At 38.2% G+C, this 23,852-nt stretch overlaps 1 protein-coding gene across 1 annotated transcript; it reads right to left on the bottom strand.

Moving 5' to 3' along the window:
• Window positions 1-2,774: 2,774 nt before the first annotated feature.
• Window positions 2,775-23,844, bottom strand: VPS36 (vacuolar protein sorting 36 homolog). The gene is made up of 14 exons (XM_074566551.1): window positions 23,582-23,844; window positions 22,324-22,392; window positions 18,746-18,816; window positions 17,325-17,439; window positions 16,027-16,116; window positions 13,752-13,838; window positions 10,485-10,517; window positions 10,295-10,372; window positions 9,754-9,888; window positions 8,773-8,838; window positions 8,125-8,189; window positions 7,581-7,665; window positions 5,028-5,104; window positions 2,775-4,936 (listed from the first exon to the last, which is right to left on the bottom strand). Exons 1-14 carry the CDS (start codon window positions 23,675-23,677, stop codon window positions 4,843-4,845), a joined length of 1,161 nt encoding a protein of 386 aa, XP_074422652.1. The 5' UTR covers window positions 23,678-23,844; the 3' UTR covers window positions 2,775-4,842.
• Window positions 23,845-23,852: the final 8 nt, after the last annotated feature.

Here is a 23,852-nt window from a genome sequence, read left to right as displayed (position 1 = left end):
ATTCCAGAATGTCTTTTAAGGTCTTCCTTCTTGCCGGCAGAGCTCAGCCATTCCCAATACACCCATTAACTAGTCAATATTTGATGATTATAACAAAGGTTGGGTTTGAAGTTGGTGGGAGTTTTGCCATTCTTGTTTAATGGGTGGATCAGACCAGAGGATCTTTGCAATTTAAGGACACACCTCAAATTCTCCATCCAATGCAAAGTGAAACTCAGGGGAATTGTGCCACACACACACACAACTGCTGAGTCTGGCTGAAAGAACAGACATTTCTCATACACCACGTCAAATATTGTTATATTTAGGCAACATTTGAAAAGAATTCTACCTACATGAAGTGAATCATTCAATAGCCACAGAACAAATGCCATACCAGCAACAGACAAAAATTTATTCTATGCAACTGTGCTGCCTTTATTGTTCTTTGCAAAAAGAAAGGACTTCACACAGTACGTATCCCCCTGCAAACTTTTTGGTTAAAATAACAAGTTCTGTCTTTGAGTTTCTGGGCGTGTTCTGCATGTACGAAGCAAGGGACACAGAAGCGCTGATTTATTTGACTGCTGACTTCAAAAATACAGCAAAACAGCATTTAGATTCTATCAGTCCCTTCCTTTACTTCCTGAGATCACTCTGATGATAATTCATCATCATCCAAGTGAAACTCTCCAAGTACATAAAATACTTTGAATTGAATAAAACAATGCAAAATGTCTAAATAGTCTGAGCCTTATGCTTTTGGGAATAGATTCCCAAAAGTGCCGCGACTATTCCAGCAGCACCAGCCCCTTTCACCTCGAACTTGCTGTCCATCGTTGCTGTGAGTACAGCAGAGCAGTTTAATGTGCTCTTTTCATGAGTGGGAATTTGAAGTCCCGGCATTCACAGTCCAGTGGGAAAGTGGGAGACCCAAGATCCTACCTGGTCTTTGGTCTGGAGCAGAGATATGAAGCAGGGTGCTTCTGTCAGGTCTAACTAGCAGGCTATGGTGTTTTCTGAAACTCAGGTTTCCTCACTCACTCCTGAAGTTTTTGTGTTTTGATGTTTTTTTTAATATTTGAATAATACTTCAATACACAAGGAAAAATTACTCTCAAGCCTGCTGGCCAGGACAGCTACCTGGGAGGTATGACACTTGGGCCTCTGCTCCAAAAAGTATTTAAGTATTTCCTTAAAATAAAGACAAACGTTGCCAACAGACATGCCCAGAATATCCTCTTAGCATGAGTACTTGCAGATCATTCTTGGGAGAACAAAATGATAGTTGCAATCTTCCCAGCAGATGACAACCTAGAACTAAGGTCTTGCATTTCATGTGAATGCCTGAGGCAGAGAATTAGGATGAAAGGGGAATTGCTAAAACAGGAGAAGCAACGTAGTTGTTAGATTTGTCAATCTAGCTCAAAAAAAAAAAAAAAACAAACCAACAACAAACACTGGAGAGGGGGGTTCCTCCCAAATAAAATGATTTCATATCAAATCCACAAATAATTTTGAATCAGCCATTCCTGCCCCTTCAGTGTGTACTTTGAAAGAACTGTCCAGTTGCAAATGAGCCACCCAGGCTTGAGGAAGGAGGAATTTCTACTGTCAGTAACAGGCTCCCACTACCGTCCTCATGAAATGGGTTACAATACTTCCATTCATTTTACAAGAAGCGCAGTTGGGCCCTTTGGACAAACATCCTGATAGAAGAACTGAACTTCTAAGCATTTAGCTAATCAATACGCAACCAGTAGTGATTATTAAAGATACACATCTATCTTTCAGAGAAAAAAAATGCTTGCACTTCAGAAATACGGTTCAGATTAGATCCATGTTTCCATAGGCTGAATATAATTTTCCTGAAAACAAAGGCAAAGGAGAAATGGACAAGATGTACAGATTCCTTAGCAGCATTTTTTTCCTGTCAGAAGTATAAAAAGGCCCATCTTTTCAAATGAAAAGCATAATCACAATTTAAGACTGCTCCATAAAAAACCAAGCACTTTTTGAACACACCTCTGTTACAAACCTTTGTTCAAAGGACTGGGTAATTGGGCAGCCCTGGCAAAATGAGATAATGTCCTTATGTCATGAGGCAAATATTCTAGGAATAATCAAAACATGAAAGGTTCATACAGACACCTTCTGTATTAAACTAGAACGATCTGTGAAAATGGCAATTCCTACGTTTTCCTCTCTCCAACAATCCTGCTTCAATGTAGTCAATAGATTTTTTGCTGGTAGTACCAATGGGAACAGGAGTGGGCAACGACAGTTTAGAACAGTGTGATGGACTACCACGATACCACATACCCATAAACATCTCACTCCGCTTGTTCTCCTGACAGCTGGCTCTCAGTATGGTATCAGATACATCATTTCTGTTATCTTTCAGCTGGGTAAATACATTCAAATGTGTCAAGGACCTTTCCAAATGTGTCAAGCACCTTTCCAACACTGGCACAGGACACACAGGATATATCTGTGGCTCAGACTCAGATGGGCTCCCTCACGAAACTGGTGTTTGTGTAGGCAGCTGTAGTTTTGCAGTTCTGGCTGGGATGGGTCATGGGCTACTCAGCAACAGAACTAGGACATTCTAGTTACATTTAATTCTGCCTTTTAATTTTTGATCAAAACAATCATGTATCCTTTTAGGTACAAAACAAGACAGCAAAAAGATGATACGCTTTAAAAACCTGCCCCACTGAACCAAAAGATTTTGGTGTGTAAAGATTTTAAAGCTGCCCAAAACATTTAGGAAGGAAAAAAAACCAACAGAACAGTCTATTTAAGAAAATCTTTTAATTTTTATCACTTTCTAGTAGTCATTTTCTCATGTGTATGTTTAAATTCTAAACCAGCTATAAAATTTACCCTATACATTTCTTCTCTGTAGAAAAAAAAAGAGACAAGGAAAAATCTTGGGAAAGAAAAGCTCGAGAAGGTACCATCATTCTAAATAGACTGTATTGTTATTGCTTAATTAAGATAATGACATGCTCAGGATTGGAGCAACCGAGACTGGGAGTTTACGCTCAACATTTCCTTTCTGATTTTGTTCTTTCTGCAGAAGACGTGCCCCCTTGTGGGGAGAGGTTCAAGCCCACAAACCACTGGTCTTTCCCTTGACAGGTTTGGGACAAAAGAAACAGTTGTCGTAAACCAGCTTCTTGCTTCTGAATGTCTCTCTTTTCAGTCCCTCCTTAGATGTGTGATGCTTGGCGTACCTCACATAGATCTCTTCTGTGGGTTGTGGGGAGGATGAAGAAAAGCAGCAAGCCATAAGGCTCCTGAAGAGATGATGCTAGCAAGTTAACATAGTAAGAACAATGTGGAACCTTCAGCTGTGTCAAATGCATTAGTTTTAGCACCTTCACGAAACAGAGAAAAACTGTCCTAAAGAAAGCACTGCATAGAAGTTTGATCGTGACAAGGGTAAGAGGACACAATTTCCTGGATCTAAATGAGCATCCTAGAACCAAAAGCATCATCACTGTAGGGATGTCTTCATTGAACTCGTTATTGGCAGGCTCTCTTGTCCAAGCTATGGTAACATCAAAATAGTCCTGAAGATATTTTCAGGCTCTTAAAAGCCTTTTTCTCCTTTTTTTACTAATGTCAATTTGGCCATTACAACCACAATGCAGTTACATGAACGTTGTCCTTGCCCATACCTTGAATTAATATCATTGTTTATTAAAACTGGTCATTTCAAAATGCCAAAAATTTAAGTGATGTGGATCATAAACATCCACTTACCATTATTACCACAACAACAGATCTTTGAGTAATGTAACAACTCCACTGGAGTTATGAAAGCTGAGACTATCAAATTGCATTCAGTGTGAACACTGCAATACCAAACAATACAATACCTCATGACTATTAAACACAGGGAGATGGTCTTCTTCCTTCCTTCAATATTGAAAGCACATTAATTTTTGCACACAAGATATAAGCAAATGAACCATCTCTCCAAAACAGGTAACAGGCTGATGAAACGAACAAATGATCTTTCATTGGAAGTACAAGATGAAAACCAAGCACATTAAAGCACAGAGTCTGGTAGAGTGACAGCAGGCTACTCCACGCTGCTACATAAAGAGAGGACAGAGAAAGGGCACCCAAAGTGCAGCATGAGACAGGAAGGAAGATGGCAAGGAAAGAGAAGGGAGGAAGTCTGTGCTAACAATGCTTCTATCTGAGATACTAGCATAAGACATGACGAAATAAACACCAAGTTTTCTAAATTCACATAAATATATGTTAATGTCTCCTGCAGCAGGTTCTTTCTGTCTCAAAGTACAAGGAGCCCAAGATCCTCTCTTAGAAAACTGTTCATCACTTCAGGGAGAAGGGTTTATTCTGCACTAATTTGTTCCTCATACCTCAGTACACACCAAAGTCACTTTTCTTATCACTGCGGATACATCTGTCTGCTTTGTTGCTCTAGACATAAACAAACTGAAATTGGAGTATGCAGTAACCTGTCTTCTGGGTGCCGACCCTCATGACAGGCTACAGGGATATTCTCTTCACTTTCACTTGTATGGAATCTTCATCTGACTTCTCTTGAAATGAGAAACTACAGAGTACACCAAATAAAACTTGAAATGTGAGCTAGCCGTCTTGAGACAATTAACATGCTTCTGACTCCGTGATTCCCGTTTCCTTTCAGTTCCACGTAAGAGGATTCAGCACTTGAAATACCTGAGAACTGTAAAGCATTGCAATGTCCATTGCTGTTGCAGTTGACTAACAAAATAAAAATTCTAAAGTCAGTTGTTGGAAGGGTTCTGCCCTCTGCTTTCATGTTTAGCTGTTAACGTAAAAAATTGTACACAAACTACATTAGCTTTGTGTCATAAATAAATTTGGGTAGAATCTCAAGCCTTCCACTGAATCATCTCTGCAAAGATGGCCCATCTTTTCAGCAAGAAGCAGCCTGGAGAAAGCAAAAGAAGACGTGCTGTATTACTTGAGGACAACTGGATAACAAAGGTATTATTAAACACAGGTATTAATAAACTACTTACCTTTCTTTGGCTAAGAGAACAGACATCCCCACCAGCTTAGCAAACTCGTCAGCTGTGAGAGAACCCTTTTCAGAAACCTGTAAAAAAAAAAAAAAACCACAACAAAACATGACCACACACAAATAAACAAACTATGGTATTAAAAGAACAACGAAGTTCTCTCAGCTACTGTATCAGGTCTAGTTTTGTGATGTGATAAATTGATAGCAAGTCCCTTGCTAAGACAAGTAGTTTGTTTGTCTCTTTAAAAAGTACAAATAATTATGAGTATTTCCCCTTAAAAATGCCTTTTCTGTGTCCTGGGAAAATTGCTAAGTATAAAAGAGGAATGCAGAAAAAAGTTAAATCTGTAAAAAAAATCTTTCAGTTTTTTTTTTAAACAATGCCTTGGAACAAAATAAGTGGAAAAATTAAAATAGCTCACAGACTGCAGTCTATGGTCACAATTGGTATTCATACAGCCCAACTGTACCAAGTGATTCTGCAAACAGTGAAGACTGAGCAAGGAAATAAAACGCTGCAGTTCAAGACATGTCATTGATTTACAAATTTAAGTTACCTCAGATGAAAGTGGAGAATTTGAGTTGATTTAAAATATCCCCACTACTCACAGTATATCCAAAAATCTTGATACCCCACCCTAGATTATGGCATACTAGTGGCATCAGTAAAAAGCCACCATCACATTCAAAATAGACAGAAGGTAAGTTCAGTCTTGAGACTCAAAACTTCGTTCTCACTGTCTCAACCACACTGGTAAATGCATGCTAAAATGAAACGTTTTCACATAGGTTGGACCTGCGGATGTTCAAGATACTAGATGTGAAGTCAGGGCTTATTACTGCACTGAATTTCCCATAAAAACGTGTTTTATTACCCTACAAATTAATAATTCTTCCATTTCTCCATTGATTCAGATTCAAGCAAACTTTTAAATCCAGATGTAGTTACCATTTCCTGATTCCCACATAACTGATTGGGGAGGGGTCTATTCTGCGGCATTCTCAGCAGTATCCTTTTTACAGAAACTCAGATTAAGTTAGTCCTAACTTGAGATTTTATGAAGCTAAGTGATCAAATCTGAGTAATGGAAGTCAGCTATGCAATCTCATATGCACATGGGTGATTAATTATCTTTCCTTCCCAAACCACTACTCTCATCAAGGGTGACTTTTGGTTCCTTTGACTTCCCTATCATTTCCTGTCTTCACCAGCTGTTCAAAACCACATCTCTCTCCTGTCTGAAACTGTTACTTCTTTCACTTTTTCTCAGAAGTCTCACGTTACTCGACATTATACGTTAAGTACAGGGTGCTTTTGGCCACAAGTCTGATCTCATCTTCCATTTCCCTTATGGGCTTGCCTTCTTCATTCAAAGCCTCTACCTTGTATTTTTTCTATGGAGTCAAAGTCTCATATTATGAAAATAAAATAAAAAAGGCACTTCGGTAATAAATCAAGCATCTGTTGTTTTTTGCAGTTGACCTCATTTGTTATCAAGAAAATGTTTTTCCTTTCCTTTCAAAGAGATAAGCACTCTTACTGAAGGCAACAAATCAATCAGAAACCCAAAATAATCAGAAAAAAACCCCTCAAGATGGACTAGATATTTTTCTGTATATATAAGATAATAAACTGAAAGGATTAATATATATTGAAAGATTTAAGTATTTTAGTTTTGATAATTTATGATGGGATCTTTTAGACAGCTATGTACAATTATATAAAAATCTTTTTGGTGAGAGAAAACTATATGGAAACAATCATGCAAAATGCACTGAACGGTCTACCCCATAGATCAAGTGCAAAGTTCTCTGTGATAGCGCTACTTTTTCTTGACTGCTCAAGTCAAAGTCCTCTTTGACTCTGATGTTTAACTTTGTATACACTAAATCAGCCTCTACTCTATGAAAACCAAAAAATTACATCCCACTGAAAAAGACACAGGAAAATGCATCAAATAATGGGATAGCAGGACTTTTTAAACAGTCCAGAGGTAGCAAGACCACGAAGGTTTACCACGCTGAGAAACTGACACTATTTTTTCTTCCTGATTCTATACACACTACTCTCCAAGTGAGTGCTCTTCACAGCGGCAAACTCAGCACAAGATGTTACGCATAAAATGTGCTATTTCATGAAATAAACCCAAACCAAACAACTGCCTATATCAACATTTAAGAGCTACTTTCACTGCCTTCAAGCACATTGTGTACGGTGTCTGAAGTCCACTTCTGTTAAGTGCTTAATACATGCCATGAATTTCATCCTACAGTGCACAAGATTTGGAGGAAGGCTGAAGGTTAATGAAGTTTGAAAAGAGATGGAAAAGTGATTTATTCCTTAAGGAGAAAGCAATGACTAAGACTATGGCCTGCACAGCACTTTGAAGATGAAAAGTGCTATTTAAGTATTACTGCTAGAAGATTTGGAAATGGAATATTCTGTATTTCAAAACCTCAAAAGGAAATCCTGTATCTCAAGTTTTTATACCTAATGTGTTTAAATTTCCCTAGCATGGTCAGAACACTGAAGGAAGTGAAGTACACTTACTGTCTCTAAAGCAGAAGCTACCATTTCCTCTTCATTATGAGACTGGAGTTCAATCACCATCACACCACTGTCAAATATCCGAAGCCTAAAATAAAAAGAAAGGGTCAAAATAACTAAAAACCCTGTGCACATCACCTATGGCCACAGTTCTAATGCATCTACACCTATAGTCACATTACAAAAGGAAAAAAAAATTAAAAAAGCTCTATAAAATGAACTTAACATTAAAAGCACCTTCAAAATCTGAAAAGAATGAAAAAAGCACAGCAATATGCCTGGTCTCAGCTAAACACTTTACCCAGTCTGAAAAAACTGTATCGGAAGCAAAAAGAATGTTGTCTTCCTAGGAAAGTGAACCATAGTTAAAAATTCATGTTTTAACGTAGAGCTGATGTTGGTGCATACAGCAGCATAATTTAAGCAAAGAATGACTTTGTTTAAAAAAAACAAAGAAATCCACTGCAGGTAAAATATTAAGTCATCCAAGCACCATGGTTTGACTTACGAGTGCCATGGTTTATAAATACATCTGTAAAACTTTTACCTTAGTGGCAATTTCAGTGACTCCAGCATCTTACAAGCATTTACTAAATCTTCTGGTGACAGCAACTATTAAAATAGTAAAACATATTTATTCACAGCTTGTATTTCAAGGATACAACATAACACCAAAACAAACAGTTTTAATAACTACAGCTATAAAATACACCAGGCTACGCAATATTTTTAGTTTTCTTCCTTTCTATTGTCCAGTCTATTTTCTTGGCTTCTATGCTCCTTTTTGTTCCCTTACTATGTGTTCTACAGTAATCTTTCTTGCCCTGTTTACAGAAAGAATTGATGTATTTTGTCAAAAACACCCCAAAAACCAAACACGAACAAAAAACATTCACCATTCTTTAGTATTTTCTGTCCTTTCAGTTTTCTTTCCTGATCAGGATGGAATTACCCTTTTACGTGGTATTATAAAAAGCAGCATACGTTATCACAACTTATAGAGGATACGTAAACATTACATGGAAGAAGGTGAAAGGAAAAAGGTAAACCCTCTAATTTTAATAACAGGCTGGTCACTTCATGCTGTTAGGTAGAATGAGGAACTGGTAGAGAATATTTTTTCCTTTTTTCTTTAATTACCTTATATCATTGAAGTAAATTTTATAAAAATATTTATATAAAACCAATTTCTCACCTCCAATCCTCGTGCACGATTTACTAGACAGTACACTTCTGTAAGTGACATGATCCCTCCTCGCTCCTGTGTTAAGCACAAGACTGGTAAGAGAAATAGCATTAATCTAGTAAACACAGTATCTCAACTTGCATTTGACCGATTAAATGGGTAAAACAGAAGAGCTAAATGATGGACCTTAATGAAAAAAACTACCCAGGCAATACCACGTATTTCTAGCATGAGAGGTAAGTTGGTGTATCTTTCTCTAATAATTTTAAAATGAAAAACGCTGATACTATACCCAAAGACTGTGAGTTACTTTGATTTTAAAGCAGAGAATAAATCACAGGAACAAGGAATTGCAATATATTAAATATATCAATCAATTTACTGTTTTTACTCTTCAGACACGCTCAGTTTTCCATTCTGATCATAGTAGATAGCACATAGCTTTCACAAAAATACTGTAGTAAGTATGCTTTTTAGTAGACGCACAGCCTTTTAAGTTGCAACATGAAATCTAACTTTTTGGTGAGAATCCGCAATTCTGTAATAGCTTCAGATAAATTACTACCTATGTAATGACTCTGTGCTATATTTGCAAAATATGTAATTTTTAAGCAGTTTAAAGACTGACTACTTATATTTTCAAAGTCAATGTTGTTTCATTCTTTCTTTAAAAAAGTAATATTCTGCAGCCAGGGATGAATACAGGGCTGTTCTAACAGCAGAAAGACTGCTAGTATGATTTTCTAAACATCACTGATATTTTGCGAATTAGAAGTTGAGATGCCATTACTCCAAAGAAAAATTTTTACTTATATTTAAAATTTCTTATTCAGAAAGAGGATATATATTCCTTCCATAAACACTAAATATGAGGCAGCTGTGCTGCTAAATCTGAGACTTTAAAAAGAGGCACAGTACTACAGCCAAAAGACATTGACATCAAAATTCAGCAACACATGGAAACTGCTGGTGCAAAATTAGGTACTTTACCTCTAATGGTGTCTGCAGTATTCCAGCTAGTTGCTTCGCCAGTTGCATGTGGTAATGTGTACCAGATCCATATGTTTCCCTAGTAACTGGATTAGCTATACCCATACTCAGTAGATAGGACTTGAACCTAATAGTCTAAACAAATAAATAAATTACTACATCAGCTAGTGAATGATTCTGCTTTTTAAAAGTCTTTGATTTTATTACTGTAAGACAGTTTTGGTGATAAATCCGTTCAGTTTACTATCAATAAAGTCAATTACTAGCAGAGAGAAGGTGAGACTTATTACAATTTATTTTTGACCAGCAAAAGGTCAAAAATACAAAAATTTACACCAAGGCAATAAAATCTTTGCTTTTAAGAAAGGGTCAAAAGAAAAGCTAACACCAAACAAGTAAGTCACTTTTACTTTATGTAGAATTAAAACACAAAAAAGCCCAACCATCGAGTATTCTTTATTAACGTTACATGTATTAAGCCGATAGCTTTTGGCTTTGCACAGGAACATTTCGGTTGACTTTAAAAACAAAATTCATTTACCTCATCCTCAGTGATGTCACCTTGTTTTTCTTTAATCTTATTAGCTATTGACTTGGATAGCTCCACCATTTCCTTAGCCTATCAAGAAAGGCACAGAGATAAGTCAACTTTCAGCTCAACAGAAAAAAAAGCATGCTTAAAACCGAGAAAACAAGCATAAGCCTACTTGAGTAAGTGACACGTGCCATACCTTCTCCATTAGTTTGCTGAGATCCTCAAAAGCCTGAAATGAAAAGCAGACACTGCAGATCAGTATAATTACAGCATTCAGCTTCATGGATGCAGTGAGCTGCCTTTGTCCACCTGTCAAAACAATTCTTAAGAGCTGCTATCCCTTTAGATTAGCATGTTACAGTGTGGGAAATTTTATGTAAATGGTTGATATGTCTGTTTTATATCAGGTCTTAAAATCAAAATTATACAAAGAATGAAGAAAAGAATCAATCAATCACACACTTTTCTAGTATGTGAACACTAGTTCAATATGATTTATAAAGTCCATATAACAGGAAGAAAGAATGAGATACTGAGACCCAGAAAAGATTAAACTGTCCAAGTTTATTATGCTCTCCTAAAAGCTGGGGAAAGGTTTCTTGGTGGCGATGGTAGGTTTTCTTCCAACAGTTAACCCTCTCTCAAAGAGATCTATTTGTTTCCGGCCAGCACCAAACCAGCTGTAAAGCTACAGAAGTACTCCTCCTGACAAGACAGTTTTACTTTAATCAATAGATGTTACTAAGTTAGTAAGAAACAGTCATTTCAAATGACTGGAACAGGGTATATGCTTTCACAGGTATGCTTAAGTGACGAAAACGTGTGGCAACGTATCTTCATTTAACTATCACGTGATAGTGATGCTACCATAATAAATATAAAACAGTTTAAAAAATGAATTAAATAAGGTCCATGAGACAAATGATCAGATTTAAATAAATCAAGATAAAAACTATATAAAAAGCATCCTCTGAAAATTCTAGTTGTTGGACCTAAAAACCAAAACACCTGCTAGAGCAAGGGAAAAAATTATTTGTACAAAACATTTTTTTTTCTAGTCTAAGAAACCTTTTATTTTGTTTCCACAAAAAATATGTAATAAACTGGATACCAGTCATAGAACCACAATTATATCAAGTCTATTAAGCTTAGTAAACTGCTATGGTCTTAAGAACAACAATTCTACAAAAACCCACAAAGGGCATTTTTAGGCCTAAGTAAACATACTTTAATAAAAGCTGAAGGCATACTGAAATTCAGAAGTTTTGGTGATGGCAAACAACTAGCATTTAAAAAAAATGTAAAAAAAAAAAAAGAGTTAGCAACTATATTAATGCAATTACATTAAAAAGCAACTCTCATTTCTCCCATCCTCAGCAACACACAGTCGGCCTTCTCACCCGCTTCTCTCAAACACATGACAGCAATCACAGGCAGTCAACCTTTTCAAAACAACCTTTTTTGAATAACTGGTGTGAGAAAAATTCCTGAACCTTTTCAGCTAAAGCTTGCCTGACAGCAGCACCCAACCTCTCCAGCCACAAGAAAAGAAGGTTTTTCAGTTAGAGTACGTCAAACAACCAGAGATACATCTTGCCTACAGCTTCTAGCCATTGCTTCCTCGCGATTCCTAGTTTATTCTGACTAATCCCCCAGTAGAAAGACACATTTTAGTAGAATTTGCGCAGGAAGACCCGATTGCTCCCATCTACATTTGGGCACCTCACTTAGAAGCTTATTGGTCTGAGATTCAACATGCAAAGAGAAAGAGGTACCTCCAGGCTTTTCATCTGAATCTCTCCTAATGGTGCCAGTGCTTCTCCACTGACTGGAGAAAGTCTAGCCTCTTAACACTTGGAACCTAAATTAGGTATCCAAAATTAAGTGTGATATAGCTAGATCCAAGGGGAAAAAAGAAAATATACCATCGTATAACAATGATCTACCACTATCAGAACAAAAGCTTCTCTTTGGAGCATTTCTTCTTACTTCCTAATCTCCCAAATTCAGTAATTTTCAATAGATTTCGAAATCTCTAGTGTAAATCAAAGTCCTTCTACTATACTCGTATGAGACATCAACACAAAGTTTTCTAACAAGGTTTTTCCCAGCTTATTTCGAACCTCTATAACCTGCATGAAAACATCATTCGTCAAAAGAACCCTTGATTTAGCTAAATAAACAGCATGCTGTGTCTAACTCCTCCTCTGCCTGACTCACCGAGGGCAGGCCTGGAAACAAAGGGGAATGTGCACACACCTAACAGGAACTTCCTCAGATAAACAAAAGGCTAAAGAACTGGATTCTTATCAGCAGTGAACAGCAGATGCAGGAAGCCTTTTCCTGGAAGCCAGGGCACCATTTTTTAAATTAAGTCATTTATAACATTTAAAGCTGGAGGAAGGCAGGATTTTACAAGTCATGGTTTTCCTCCGTTCATACAACACGTATAAATGGATTTCTTTTACTCTCTGACAAAGCTACTAAAGGAAAAAATAACCAGACAATACCTTTTGAACTATATACACATGCATGTAAGCACAATACCTTTTGAACTACACACAGAATTTCATTCATTACGTTCCTTATAAGCAGAAAGGAAAAAGTTTAATGCTACCAGTATCTGAAACAGCATGTGGCCTGCAAGGTACTATAATTTTCTTATGCATCAGAGCTGTGAATGCCTTTTTTATTGTGGCACACTGAATCCCGTAAAGCTTTGCCACAAGAACAAATCTGTTGCATTTAGTTTATGAGTACATCTGTATAAATCTCTACTACCAAGACAGAATCAGACTATTTTTAAGGATATTGCTCCCAGGTATATATGAAGAAATTCATTGCCTCTGTTGTCCATCAGTATTGATATCTGCAATCCAACTACTGTACTGTTTCTAGGGAAGAGGATGGTCTCCCAGAACATCTTGCTGATGCCTGGACTGCAGAACATTTTACTGTAATTGCAAGCCTAAATCTAACATTTAAAAATGGAATATTTATAAGATGAAAACCTAACTTCGCCACAGTAATATGCAGACACTTGGATCAGCGCATTCTTCTTAATATATATATTAAATTTTCAATTGAAAACAAAATTAGCTGTAAAAAAAAAAAACAGAAGGAAAAAAACCCCAAACTTGTAATAGTTTCTGCCTTTGTGTTCTGCTTCTACTGGTGAAAAGTCACTGAACTCAGATTTCTAACTGTACCAAAGTTAATATTATAAATACACACTGTTAGTTTCAAAGAACAACTTTCTTGAAAGGAATGGTTTTAATGAAGCACCTTTATATATATTAAAAAGCCAGTTAAACAAAGCAAATAACCATAAATTATGCACTCTTAATCAATTCAGACTTCTCAATAAAACCAATAAATACTCTCAGCTGCCCCTACAAGAAAGTGTGAATGAATGTAAATGGCTCAGACAGGTGGTTGACCTTGAAACTTCAGTAGTATTTACCTCGGAAATGTTTTTGTCAGTCTCTTTTCTTTTTTCCTCTAATTTCCTTTCAATCCCCACAATTCCTACAGCCCTTATTCTTCCTGCCTGCAAAAGAAAATAATGAAAGGAATCAAAATAGGAAATGCTAAGTTTTCTCATCCGCCTCACTGTGAAAAACCTTACATTTAGAAGACAGGAAACGTTCCCCCAAAGAGCTGATATCATGCATACAATATTTCATGTATTTCTTGAAAGTATTTTTTAAACCAGCATAAGAAAATAAACATTAAGTGTAAAGCATGTATGAATTTGCTGTACTAGACAGATAATAAGATTATTATGTTGAAGCTATTAATATGAAGATGCTTAATAGCCTGATCCAGTCTATGAACACCTATACTAGAGCAGTGGAAATGCGTGAGTGTATCTAAAGATGATCACCTCAAGGTGATGGTGAACCTCTCATTTGATGCCAAGTATGTTTTAGAAAGGCTGGTACCTAAATGGCAGTAGTGACAGCCCTCAAATCTCTGACTGCAAAGCTTAGCACTGGTGTTAATGATTTGCTATGACTTAAGTACAAGAACAGGAGGTAAGGCATTTTCATTAAGTGATTATTGATGCAGGGTACAGGCTTCCCCATTAGTCCAAATGCAACTATATTTATAGGTACTACATTTATAACGGAGGACATATGTGATTTGATGTTGAACAATCTTCAAATCATCCTATTTCATTCATATAGTACTATATGTTTAATATATTCATATATTTGACATATATTTGACATCACCAAGCTGTGTGTAGCGGTCAACACGCTGGAGGGCGGGGATGCCAATCAGAGGGACCTGGACAGGCTTGAGAGGTGGGCCTGTGCAAAAGTAAGTCATGAAGTTCAACGAGGCCAAGTGCAAGGTCCTTCATGTGGGTCAGGCAATCCCAGGCACAAATACAGGCTGGGCAGAGAATGGACTGAGAGCAGGCCTGAGGAGAAGGACTTGGGGGTGTTGGTTAATGAGAAGCAAAACATGAGCCGGCAACGTGCACCGCAGCCCAGAAAGCCAACCACATCCTGGGCTGCATCATAAGAAGCGTGGCCAGCAGGGCAAGGGAGGTGATTCTGTCCCTCTACTCTGCTCTCATGAGACCCCACCTGGAATACTGTGTCCAGCTCTGGGACCCCCAACATTAGAAGGACATGGACCTGTTGGAACAGGCCCAGCGGAGGGCCATGAAGATGATTAGAGGGCTGGAGCACCTCGCCTATGAAGACAGGCTGAGAGAGCTGGGATTGTTCAGCCTGGAGAAAAGGCTCCGAGGAGACCTTATAGCAGCCTTTCAGTACCTAAAGGGGGCCTACGGGAAAGATGGGGAGGGACTCATCATCAGGGAGTGTAGTGATAGGACATGGGGTAACAGTTTTAAACTGAAAGAGGGCAGATTCAGGTTAGATTTTAGGAAGAAATTCTTTACTGTGAGGGTGGTGAGACACTCAAACAGGTTGCCCAGAGAAGCTGTGGATGCCCCATCCCTGGAGGTGTTTAAGGCCAGGCTGGATGGGGCTTTGAGCAGCCTGGTCTAGTGGGAGGTGTCCCTGCCCATGGCAGGGGGTTGGGAACTAGATGATCTTTAAGGTCCCTTCCAACCCAAACCATTCTCTGATTCTATGATTCAACATATTCGTATAAAGAACGAACATCTACATGTTTATGAGAGTTTATAACCTAGAAGTATGCAGAGAGCTAAAGAAGACAATCTAAAAACATATGACAGAGATTCTCTGTAACAACTGTCCGTTTAGAATAAACATTTAAATCGAGCATATATAAGTTCCAAAGTTATATAAAAGTTCCATGTTCCAAAGAGTTATATAAAAGTATGTATTTGACTTCCAGCCACCAAAAATAAAACAGAAGTTATAATTAAGACCAAAAGTCTTTCAGCTTCATTAGATCTCTCATGTTCAATAAAATTATATGCAAATATATACATAATATTTGCATAAGTGTGTATGTGTGCGGGGGGGGGCTGTCTGACTATATTTAAAAAACTCATTATCAACTATTCAAGTCTAAACACACTCAAGGAAGAGAGGCTACAGTGCTCTATATCAGGTGAAAACTGCAAAGGAGAAACTAATTTACGCCAGTGAAGAAATAGGCAAAGTAAAGCTGAATTCCCACACATGCCCACCGTGTTGGTTAGAGAGGCATGCCAGATGCAGGATATGGGGGCAGCAAGAAGTGGAAACAAGAGATCACATACAGATTCTGCTCAGAAGCTCTACACATACCTGTGGATCCTTGTTAACTTGGATGGTCTGACCAGTAGGCATGGTCTCCCATCTCCTTTGTGTCATTTCTTCTGATAATCGTCTATAGAACTGCAAACAGTAAAGAGTGCCAGATATTCAAAATGTTCCAAAACATGCTAAAGTTAAAAATTTCAAGGTTTGCTCAAAGGCATGCTTTTAAAAGGAAGGAAAGTTGAACAATCCAATTACTATTGGTCTGTTAATTCAACAATGTCACAGAACAATTCAACCACACAGATCAGTTACATGTATTTGTTTATTACTAATACCAAAAGGTGGCATTAGTTAATTAGTATACCGCACTGACCAAAATCCAGAAAGAAAATCTATTCCATTCTTATGGTTGTTCAGAGTTCACAGGAAAGCATTCTGAAGTTATAAAAAAAGATCTGGAGTGTAATTGATAGGCTAGGAAACCAGTAAGCACAGTAAGTCTGATTTTCAGACACGAACATTAACATTAAAATAATAAAGGTTACAACTAGGCAAAACACCTATACAAGTATAACTAAGGATAAATCTACACTCATTCTGAGCTGAAAACTGCTCACAAAGAAATGAAAGTGAGTCTCATCAAGCAAATGCATTTATAAGACATTTATAACTAATTCAAGTTGAAAATCTGATTTGCTGCAGTGAACAGGTGTGGCTTTTTTCATTGTTCAAAGTTAAGAGTTCTCAGTCTCTTCAAGGGAGGATCTTAGACTGTGCGATTTCTTTACAGAGTGCAATTTCTTTGTTTTTAAGCCTTCTTTTAAAAATATATTACGGTTTTTTAGAATACTCAAGGCCTCTGAAATTTGGTATAGGTAAAAACAATAAAGATTTATAAAACATAAGCTGAAATAAAGCTCTGAGGCAACAAAAAGTGTTCAGCAATAAAATTAGAGAGACGCTTAGGAAGAAGCTGCTTGATTCCTGTTTAGTAGAGGGTTAGCTACAAAGAAACAACCTTTACTCTGTTAAACATTTAACAGATTTCAAAGACTTAATCCTGTGTTCAATTTAAAAGATTAAAAAAGAAAGTATAAGATTATATTAAATCTACTAAAATAAGAACAAAGCCTCTTGACATTTTTGGAACTCTATTTGCATTATTTAACCAAAGTATGGAACCCTGAAGGCTCACAGTGTTTGTCTTCAAAAAGGATGTATTGAAAAAGCTCCACCTCAAAAGTAAACATGGAAAGATCATGGAAAACTATCACTAATGCAGCAAGAGGAGAAAAGCGTGTCCAAAAATCTGATGTGCTGAGCTTGCATGGTACAAAACTTACCTCAATCTGCCCATGTTCTTTGAAAGAAAGTTTGATGTAGGAATATTTGCTGCTTTGGAATGGACCAGGCTCTTTGTTTGAAGAAGCAGGATGAAGATGAACTACTATTTTGGCACTAAAAAAAAGTTAAAGGAAAAAGAGGCAGCTTTCTGTAATATCTAAAAAAATTATTTCTTGGTCAAAGTTAGCCATTTAATCAAAGACTCTATTAACTTTATCTCACATAAGAGTTAAAGTGTGTCAAATAATGCTTTACATTTGTGCATCAACATTTAAGTATTTTGATTCAATATTCTAGATCTTGCATAAAAACTACTATAACCTCTAAAACCACTACATCTCACAAATTTAAAATGTATACACCAGCAATTCTTAAGAAATAAACATAACAAATTTTAACATTTCAAGCAGGAATTTCTGAAAAATCTTTTAGTTAAGATAAAAACCAATTATCGAGTAGTCATTCGATTTGGCTTTTGACTTGCTGCCAAAGCAGCCAAAGCAGCCTATTGCCAAAATACACTATGTTTGTCACAGGAAAACAAAAGGTCTCAATATTATGTTTAATCTATCCCACTTGTATATGTCACTTAGGAACACTGTATGTGAATTTATCCAAAACCAACATTCAAAGGTAACATGCATGGAAATAACAGTTGAAAATGACACCTACCACCAAAACAAACCTTGAGATAGCATTATTTTAGGAACATAACAGACTGCTACCACAGCATGACTACAAGTCCGCCGTTCCCATTTCATTTTACTGACACTTTTTTAATGGGTCTTTACTTACTTGACTTCTCCAGCATTGGTGAATTACCTGATTTTTTCTGGATACCCCCAGCATATTTCCTTACCCATCTGACTGAAGGCTGCAAGCAGATGTCAACTACATATATATTTCTCCAGTTAATAGTTTTTTCTCTTTTTCTTGTGAAACTTCTTTATACACGTACCATTCTGAATTCATTATTCAAGTGAGTGGAAACACCTGAACTCCTTTTAACCATCACTAGCATTTCCATGCTCAAAATCAGTCATATGGTCATGAAAAGGTATATAATATGGGATCTGGCAGAGTTTCTATCCCCAACCAGTTCTGTGGCACAAAAGACTAAAATTAGCTTGCAAATTTAGACCTAGAAAAATTTATGACTAAGCAAATGAAAATGGCAAGCTAGAACACATACTTGTTTAGTGATAAGAAGACAGTTATTTTACAAATCATATCAAACAGTGCTTTGTCATGACTCTTACACGTTTGATCTCAAGCGAGGAAAGCAGGTCCTTGAGGCTGTCAGTCTGGAAACTTGGATTGCAAATGGAACCCACCATGAATTAATATATAATCTTTGGTACATCACATAATATGCATGTGCAAAGTATCCATCTGAAAAAGACGATGACTATCACCTTACCTTTTTCCTATCCCAGCTGCTTGCTCTTCAATAAAGACAATCTGAGACAGAGGTAAAGCAATGCAGCACTCCTGGAATAAGCAACACAAACCCAACTGAAATTAAAGCCATATCCTGACTATTCATTCTCTAAAACCAAGTGTTCTTTTTCCCCATTTCACAAACAGTACGGATTTCTACTGGTGCTGCCTGAGGCACTCCGTACAAATATGATGGTAACAATTGAAACAATATATTAAAGAGAAATATAAATAGAAAATTTAATACAAACTTGAAGCTGCATTCTAGGTAATAAAAAAACAAACTTAAATGTCAATACATTGACACCTGATTCATAGGAGGACTCTGGAATTTAGCAAATCTTTAGTATTTAAATTCAAAATTTAAAGACTAAAATTTCCACACTACTGCAGCTTAACCCTGTAGGTACACAATGTTCACAGGTTCTTAAGTTTTTTGCATTAGTGTTACTTTGGGAGCTAAAACAATATCCAAAAGCACCAGTCTTTTACGTGTTGAACACCTGAAAAACTAGACTATCCTTTGAGTGGTGAAACACCAAATAGAAACTTCTCCATCTATCCCACACCCATGGACTTAATCCAGCAGTTAATGCATCTCAACACACATCTACTGGACTGTGCTTTAGAAAAAACAAAACAGAGCAAGAAACAAAACTGCATCCATCTGTGGGAGACTAACCTACCCAGGCTAAACTTCCTATATGCATTTGAGACAGAAATTGCTCAAGATGCAATTCACAGCATCTAATTAGGTGCCTGGTCCTGTTTTGGTGAACATCCTCTCGGTGATTCACACAGTCACCCAGTATACAGGAAACACAGGTCACAGTCCCTCTTTAAACCTCCCTCTTCCACCTGCCACGAGGGTGTGCCTAACGCCGGGCTACAGCGAACACTGTTACAGGGCCCTCTCAATCCCTACTACCAAAATTGTTCCTCTTTGCATTAAATGATTAAATACTCACTAAATTAGAGATTAGGGAAGTATACATGCAGGAACTCCGACTAATGTGTGAATTTCTCATTGGTGAAAAAACATGGGTTGTACTTCCTGTTCTAAAAATTCTTAATGTGAGCTCTTTAGAGCCTTCAGTGGCCACAGATTTTACAGTTGATGTATAGAACTGTTACTGTTTGTAAAACACCAACATAGGTCTTAACACTTAAAATACAGGCAAAACAATGCTTCTGTTAAAAAAGTTTTCGAAAATTACAAAAGAGCCCCATTACATATAGTATGTACATTGTCAAAATGATTGATTCATTTAGTTCACAGCTAAAGAGTTATGAAGTTGTTGTAAGCCCAAGGACTTTGAATCAGCCCTTTCTGGTGAGAGAAGCAAGAGGAGTGACACAAAAAGAGAGATGCATTAAAAATGCTGTGGGTATATGAAACCAAAGTTTATTTGGATATTTTTTCTGATGTCTCACATTCACATTTTATGATTTGAAATGTTATACAAATCTAGCTATGTAACAAACTCTAAACGAATTACATATTTTTTGCTTTGGAAATAACCGTATTTTGTACACGGTTCAACTGAGATGGTATGTAACAACAGCAGCTATAAAACACAACTGTCTCTTTTTGTAAAAATGTTTGCTATGTTAACCTAACAAGTGCATAATTTATTACTAAAGTTTTCTGACACTGTAAAAGGGGACCGTCTACAACTCCATTCTGCGTAAGCTAGCTAAGGTTTCTAAGGCTGAGCTTGGCCAACAACTTACCACGAAAATAAAAGGGCACTGTGTTCCCCATGCTTCCATCCCAAGAGCTTGAGAAATAATCAGCTTCATTTACCACAGCAACAAAGTTATTTGTATACCATAGATTTAACATAAAAAACCAAACCTGGCTCTGCTGAAGCAGAACTGGTCTATATTAGACCAGAACTGGGTAATTTTTGCTTATCTCCTGGCCACGTTTTTGCCCCTTCTCTTAATTGAGCCTAGAGCTTGTCAGAACCTTTGCTGAGTAAAATTAATTTGTTAAAAGAAAACTACTTTTTTATTGTCCAAGTTTCTTCTCTGACGATTTAACAAATTCAATGACCTCTTGTACTCTTCTAAAAGAGTACAAGGAATCATGTGGCCTAGGAGCAGGGGGAGAAGCAAGGAGAAGAAACAAATGTCATCCTTTTGTTGGGAAGGAGAGAATGGGGCTATGGACAGTTGTTAGACTTGCTGAAGCCATAATGTGCAATGTTACTCCAAGCAAGTAAAAAGTCAAAGTAAGAATATTAGAAGCAGTGCACATTGCAGTACACGCCCACCTGTCAAGAAGAGATGCTAATGAAGAAAGAAGCAGCAATTTACACAGACAGTTTTGCACAGATAAATTATCTCACACCGACTGTGCCAAAAAAAAGTTGATTTATACAGAATAGCTCATGGTCTGGACCATCAACCCCTGTCTCGTTTAACAGTAACCCCACCCTGGGGACCAGCTCTCAAAACATTTTGAAAAATTTGTACTAAAAATAGTTCTGCTCTTCCTGCAGACTATCCCTAAAGAAAAAATATATTGCTTTGCCAAATAAAGAACATCCTTGGTGACCTTACCTTTAGAAGGCTCTTAGTAGCTCCCTGCTTTGGAGCAGGAACGTGGTATTTGGTAGGGAATGGCCTTTGGGTGTGAGAAATGCTTCAGCTATGCTTGCGCAAAACTAGTCCACTGGAATATAATAAGCCTTTGAAAAGCTGTCAACCAAACATGCTCTGTGTAAACTTTGGCTTCCAGGGATAAATTTCTAAAAGATTGTGTCCAAAACAAGCATAATCCAACCTGGTTCTGAGGAGGGCTTCTCCTTCAATTGCAGCTGCAAAATGGTGCACACTGTCACAGACTATGCTTAGAACTTTATATGTGTTTGTAGTCTTTCTTTCCCATTTCTAGCCTGCAGTCTCAGGCTGTGACTTGATCATACAAAGCATTCAGCAGCAGTATTACAGTGTAGATCTGCCGCTGCCACTTAACCTCTGAGTTAATTCTCCATATCAATACAGACAAATGTTCTGGTTCAATTAATGGATGGTTCACCAGCGGAAGAGCCAGTTGGGAAGGTAAAACCCATACAAAATTATCAAATCATGGTCTGGGACTATGTGGTGGGAGGAAAGGACACGGAAACTTGGACTTGAAAACAATGAGGAAGAAAAGGTCTTGCTAGACAAGGTGCATGGGAGAGGAGTTCACAAGACTTGCCTGACACATTCAATTTCAGTCTCAAAACCAATGTTTTTTATTGCATGATATCAGGCTCTTTTCTCCTCTATTTTGTGCTGTAGAAAAGGAAAATTTATATGATTCATTCCCATCCCTCCTCATCTCTGCACGATTCTTTTATTAAAGAAGAATTGGGTGAAAAAACTTTCCTGTACCTAATTTTCTTTCCACTGTGAGACAAAAAATGGACTATACTTGTAAAACAAAACACACACAAAGGAAAGAAAAATCTCCTCTCCATGTACAGTCTTTTCATTGCAAGCTACCTGATGTTTATTATGGAATTGACAATTGAATGACCTAAAAGAGACAAAAGTGGGACTTACATGATTCTTCTGATCCCTCCAGATTAGTCTGTGTGTGCTAAGGAGTAGTACTCCGCTATCAAATTTCACCTATAAAATAAAATAGAAAATAAAGCAGATCAACAACCAATTTAACCAGTAAGTTTGCATAAATACTTATCTTGGAAACATTACACATTACCACAACATAGTAATCGGATTCAACAAGCCACTATTTTGATAACACTCTCCTTTTTCAGAAAGCACAATAAATGAATTACAATGGAGAAAATTAGTATAAAACGATTAGATGGATATACACAAACTTCCTTTTTCAACTGTATAAACCTACCCCCAGGAAATCCTGAAGGATCCTCCCTCCATATGCTGTGCAAGATATATAAACATTCCTAAATATCATATTTTAAACAGGACTGTTGGCTTTCGAACGCTATTTGCTGACAAAGAAAGTACAAGTTATGCAAAAAAGCAAAGCAGCCTAATAAGATGGTACGCACAGTCTGAAATCTTCTGGCCTATCACATAGGAGTATTGCTTGTATCCATTTTATTGTTGAAAAGTTTTTTATCAGACAGACATCAGTATTTGGAAAAATCTGTGTTAGCAAATTGCATCCTACTTGTAAAACTGGGGGCATGGTTTTTTACAGTTTTTTATGATAGTATGCACCTATTCTGGTGAGGAAAAATGAGGAGAGATCGAGTTACTCTAGGCGTGATACAAAACAATAACTGAGCACGCTCAGGTGAGAGCAGAGGGCAAGAGGGCACACTCCATGGCCAGAGCTAAAGCGCATTTTACGGCTAGCAGAATGATGGCTGTGAATTGTATGCCACACCCTGTACATGGCATCCAAGCCAAAGCAGACAGCTTGCTCAAAGCAGACAACCTCACCACGGGGGTGAGGTTGGCCCCGACAGAGAAAGACAGTGACGGCCCAAGCACTGGACATTAAGTTTCATGGCAGTGACACCAGCTACAGGCGCCCTGTGGGGATGCCAACCCTCCCTCCACGGGGCATACGCCATCCAAGGCCTTCCGCGGTCCCACAAAGCCTGGATTTTCTCCCGAACGATCCTTCTCACAGAGCCCAACCCTGCCAGGCCCCGGAGCGAAACCTCCGCATCTCCGACCGGCAGCCCAGGCCCCCTCTCGCCCGATACCACCCACAGTCACGTCCCCACCCGCCCCCGTTGGCTGGGGCCCACGGCCGTGCCCTTTCCCCCCTGCCCCGGCCTCCGCCGCGCCGCCAGGCCCCGCGCAGAGCCTCTCCCGTCACCTTCTCCTCCCCGTCGCAGAGCCGCACGCCGCGCTGCTGGACCACCAGCGTCTCCCCCAGCTCCAGCAACCCACTGGTCCAGGCGAACCGGTCCATGGCGCAGCCCCTTCCCCTCCCTCTCTGCCGCGGGCAGACCAGGCCGCAATCGCTGCTCCCCGCCCGCAGCCGCTGGGCGAGCCGGCGCCTGCCCCATCCCCGGTCGCCCCGCGCCCTCTACCGGCGGCCTGAGGAGCGGCCGCCATCTTGCCACCGCCTCAGGCCCCGCCGGTCG

This window comes from Larus michahellis, chromosome 1, assembly GCF_964199755.1.
Source record: "Larus michahellis chromosome 1, bLarMic1.1, whole genome shotgun sequence".
NCBI lineage: Eukaryota > Metazoa > Chordata > Aves > Charadriiformes > Laridae > Larus > Larus michahellis.
This window is presented reverse-complemented; position numbering and strand designations above follow the sequence as displayed.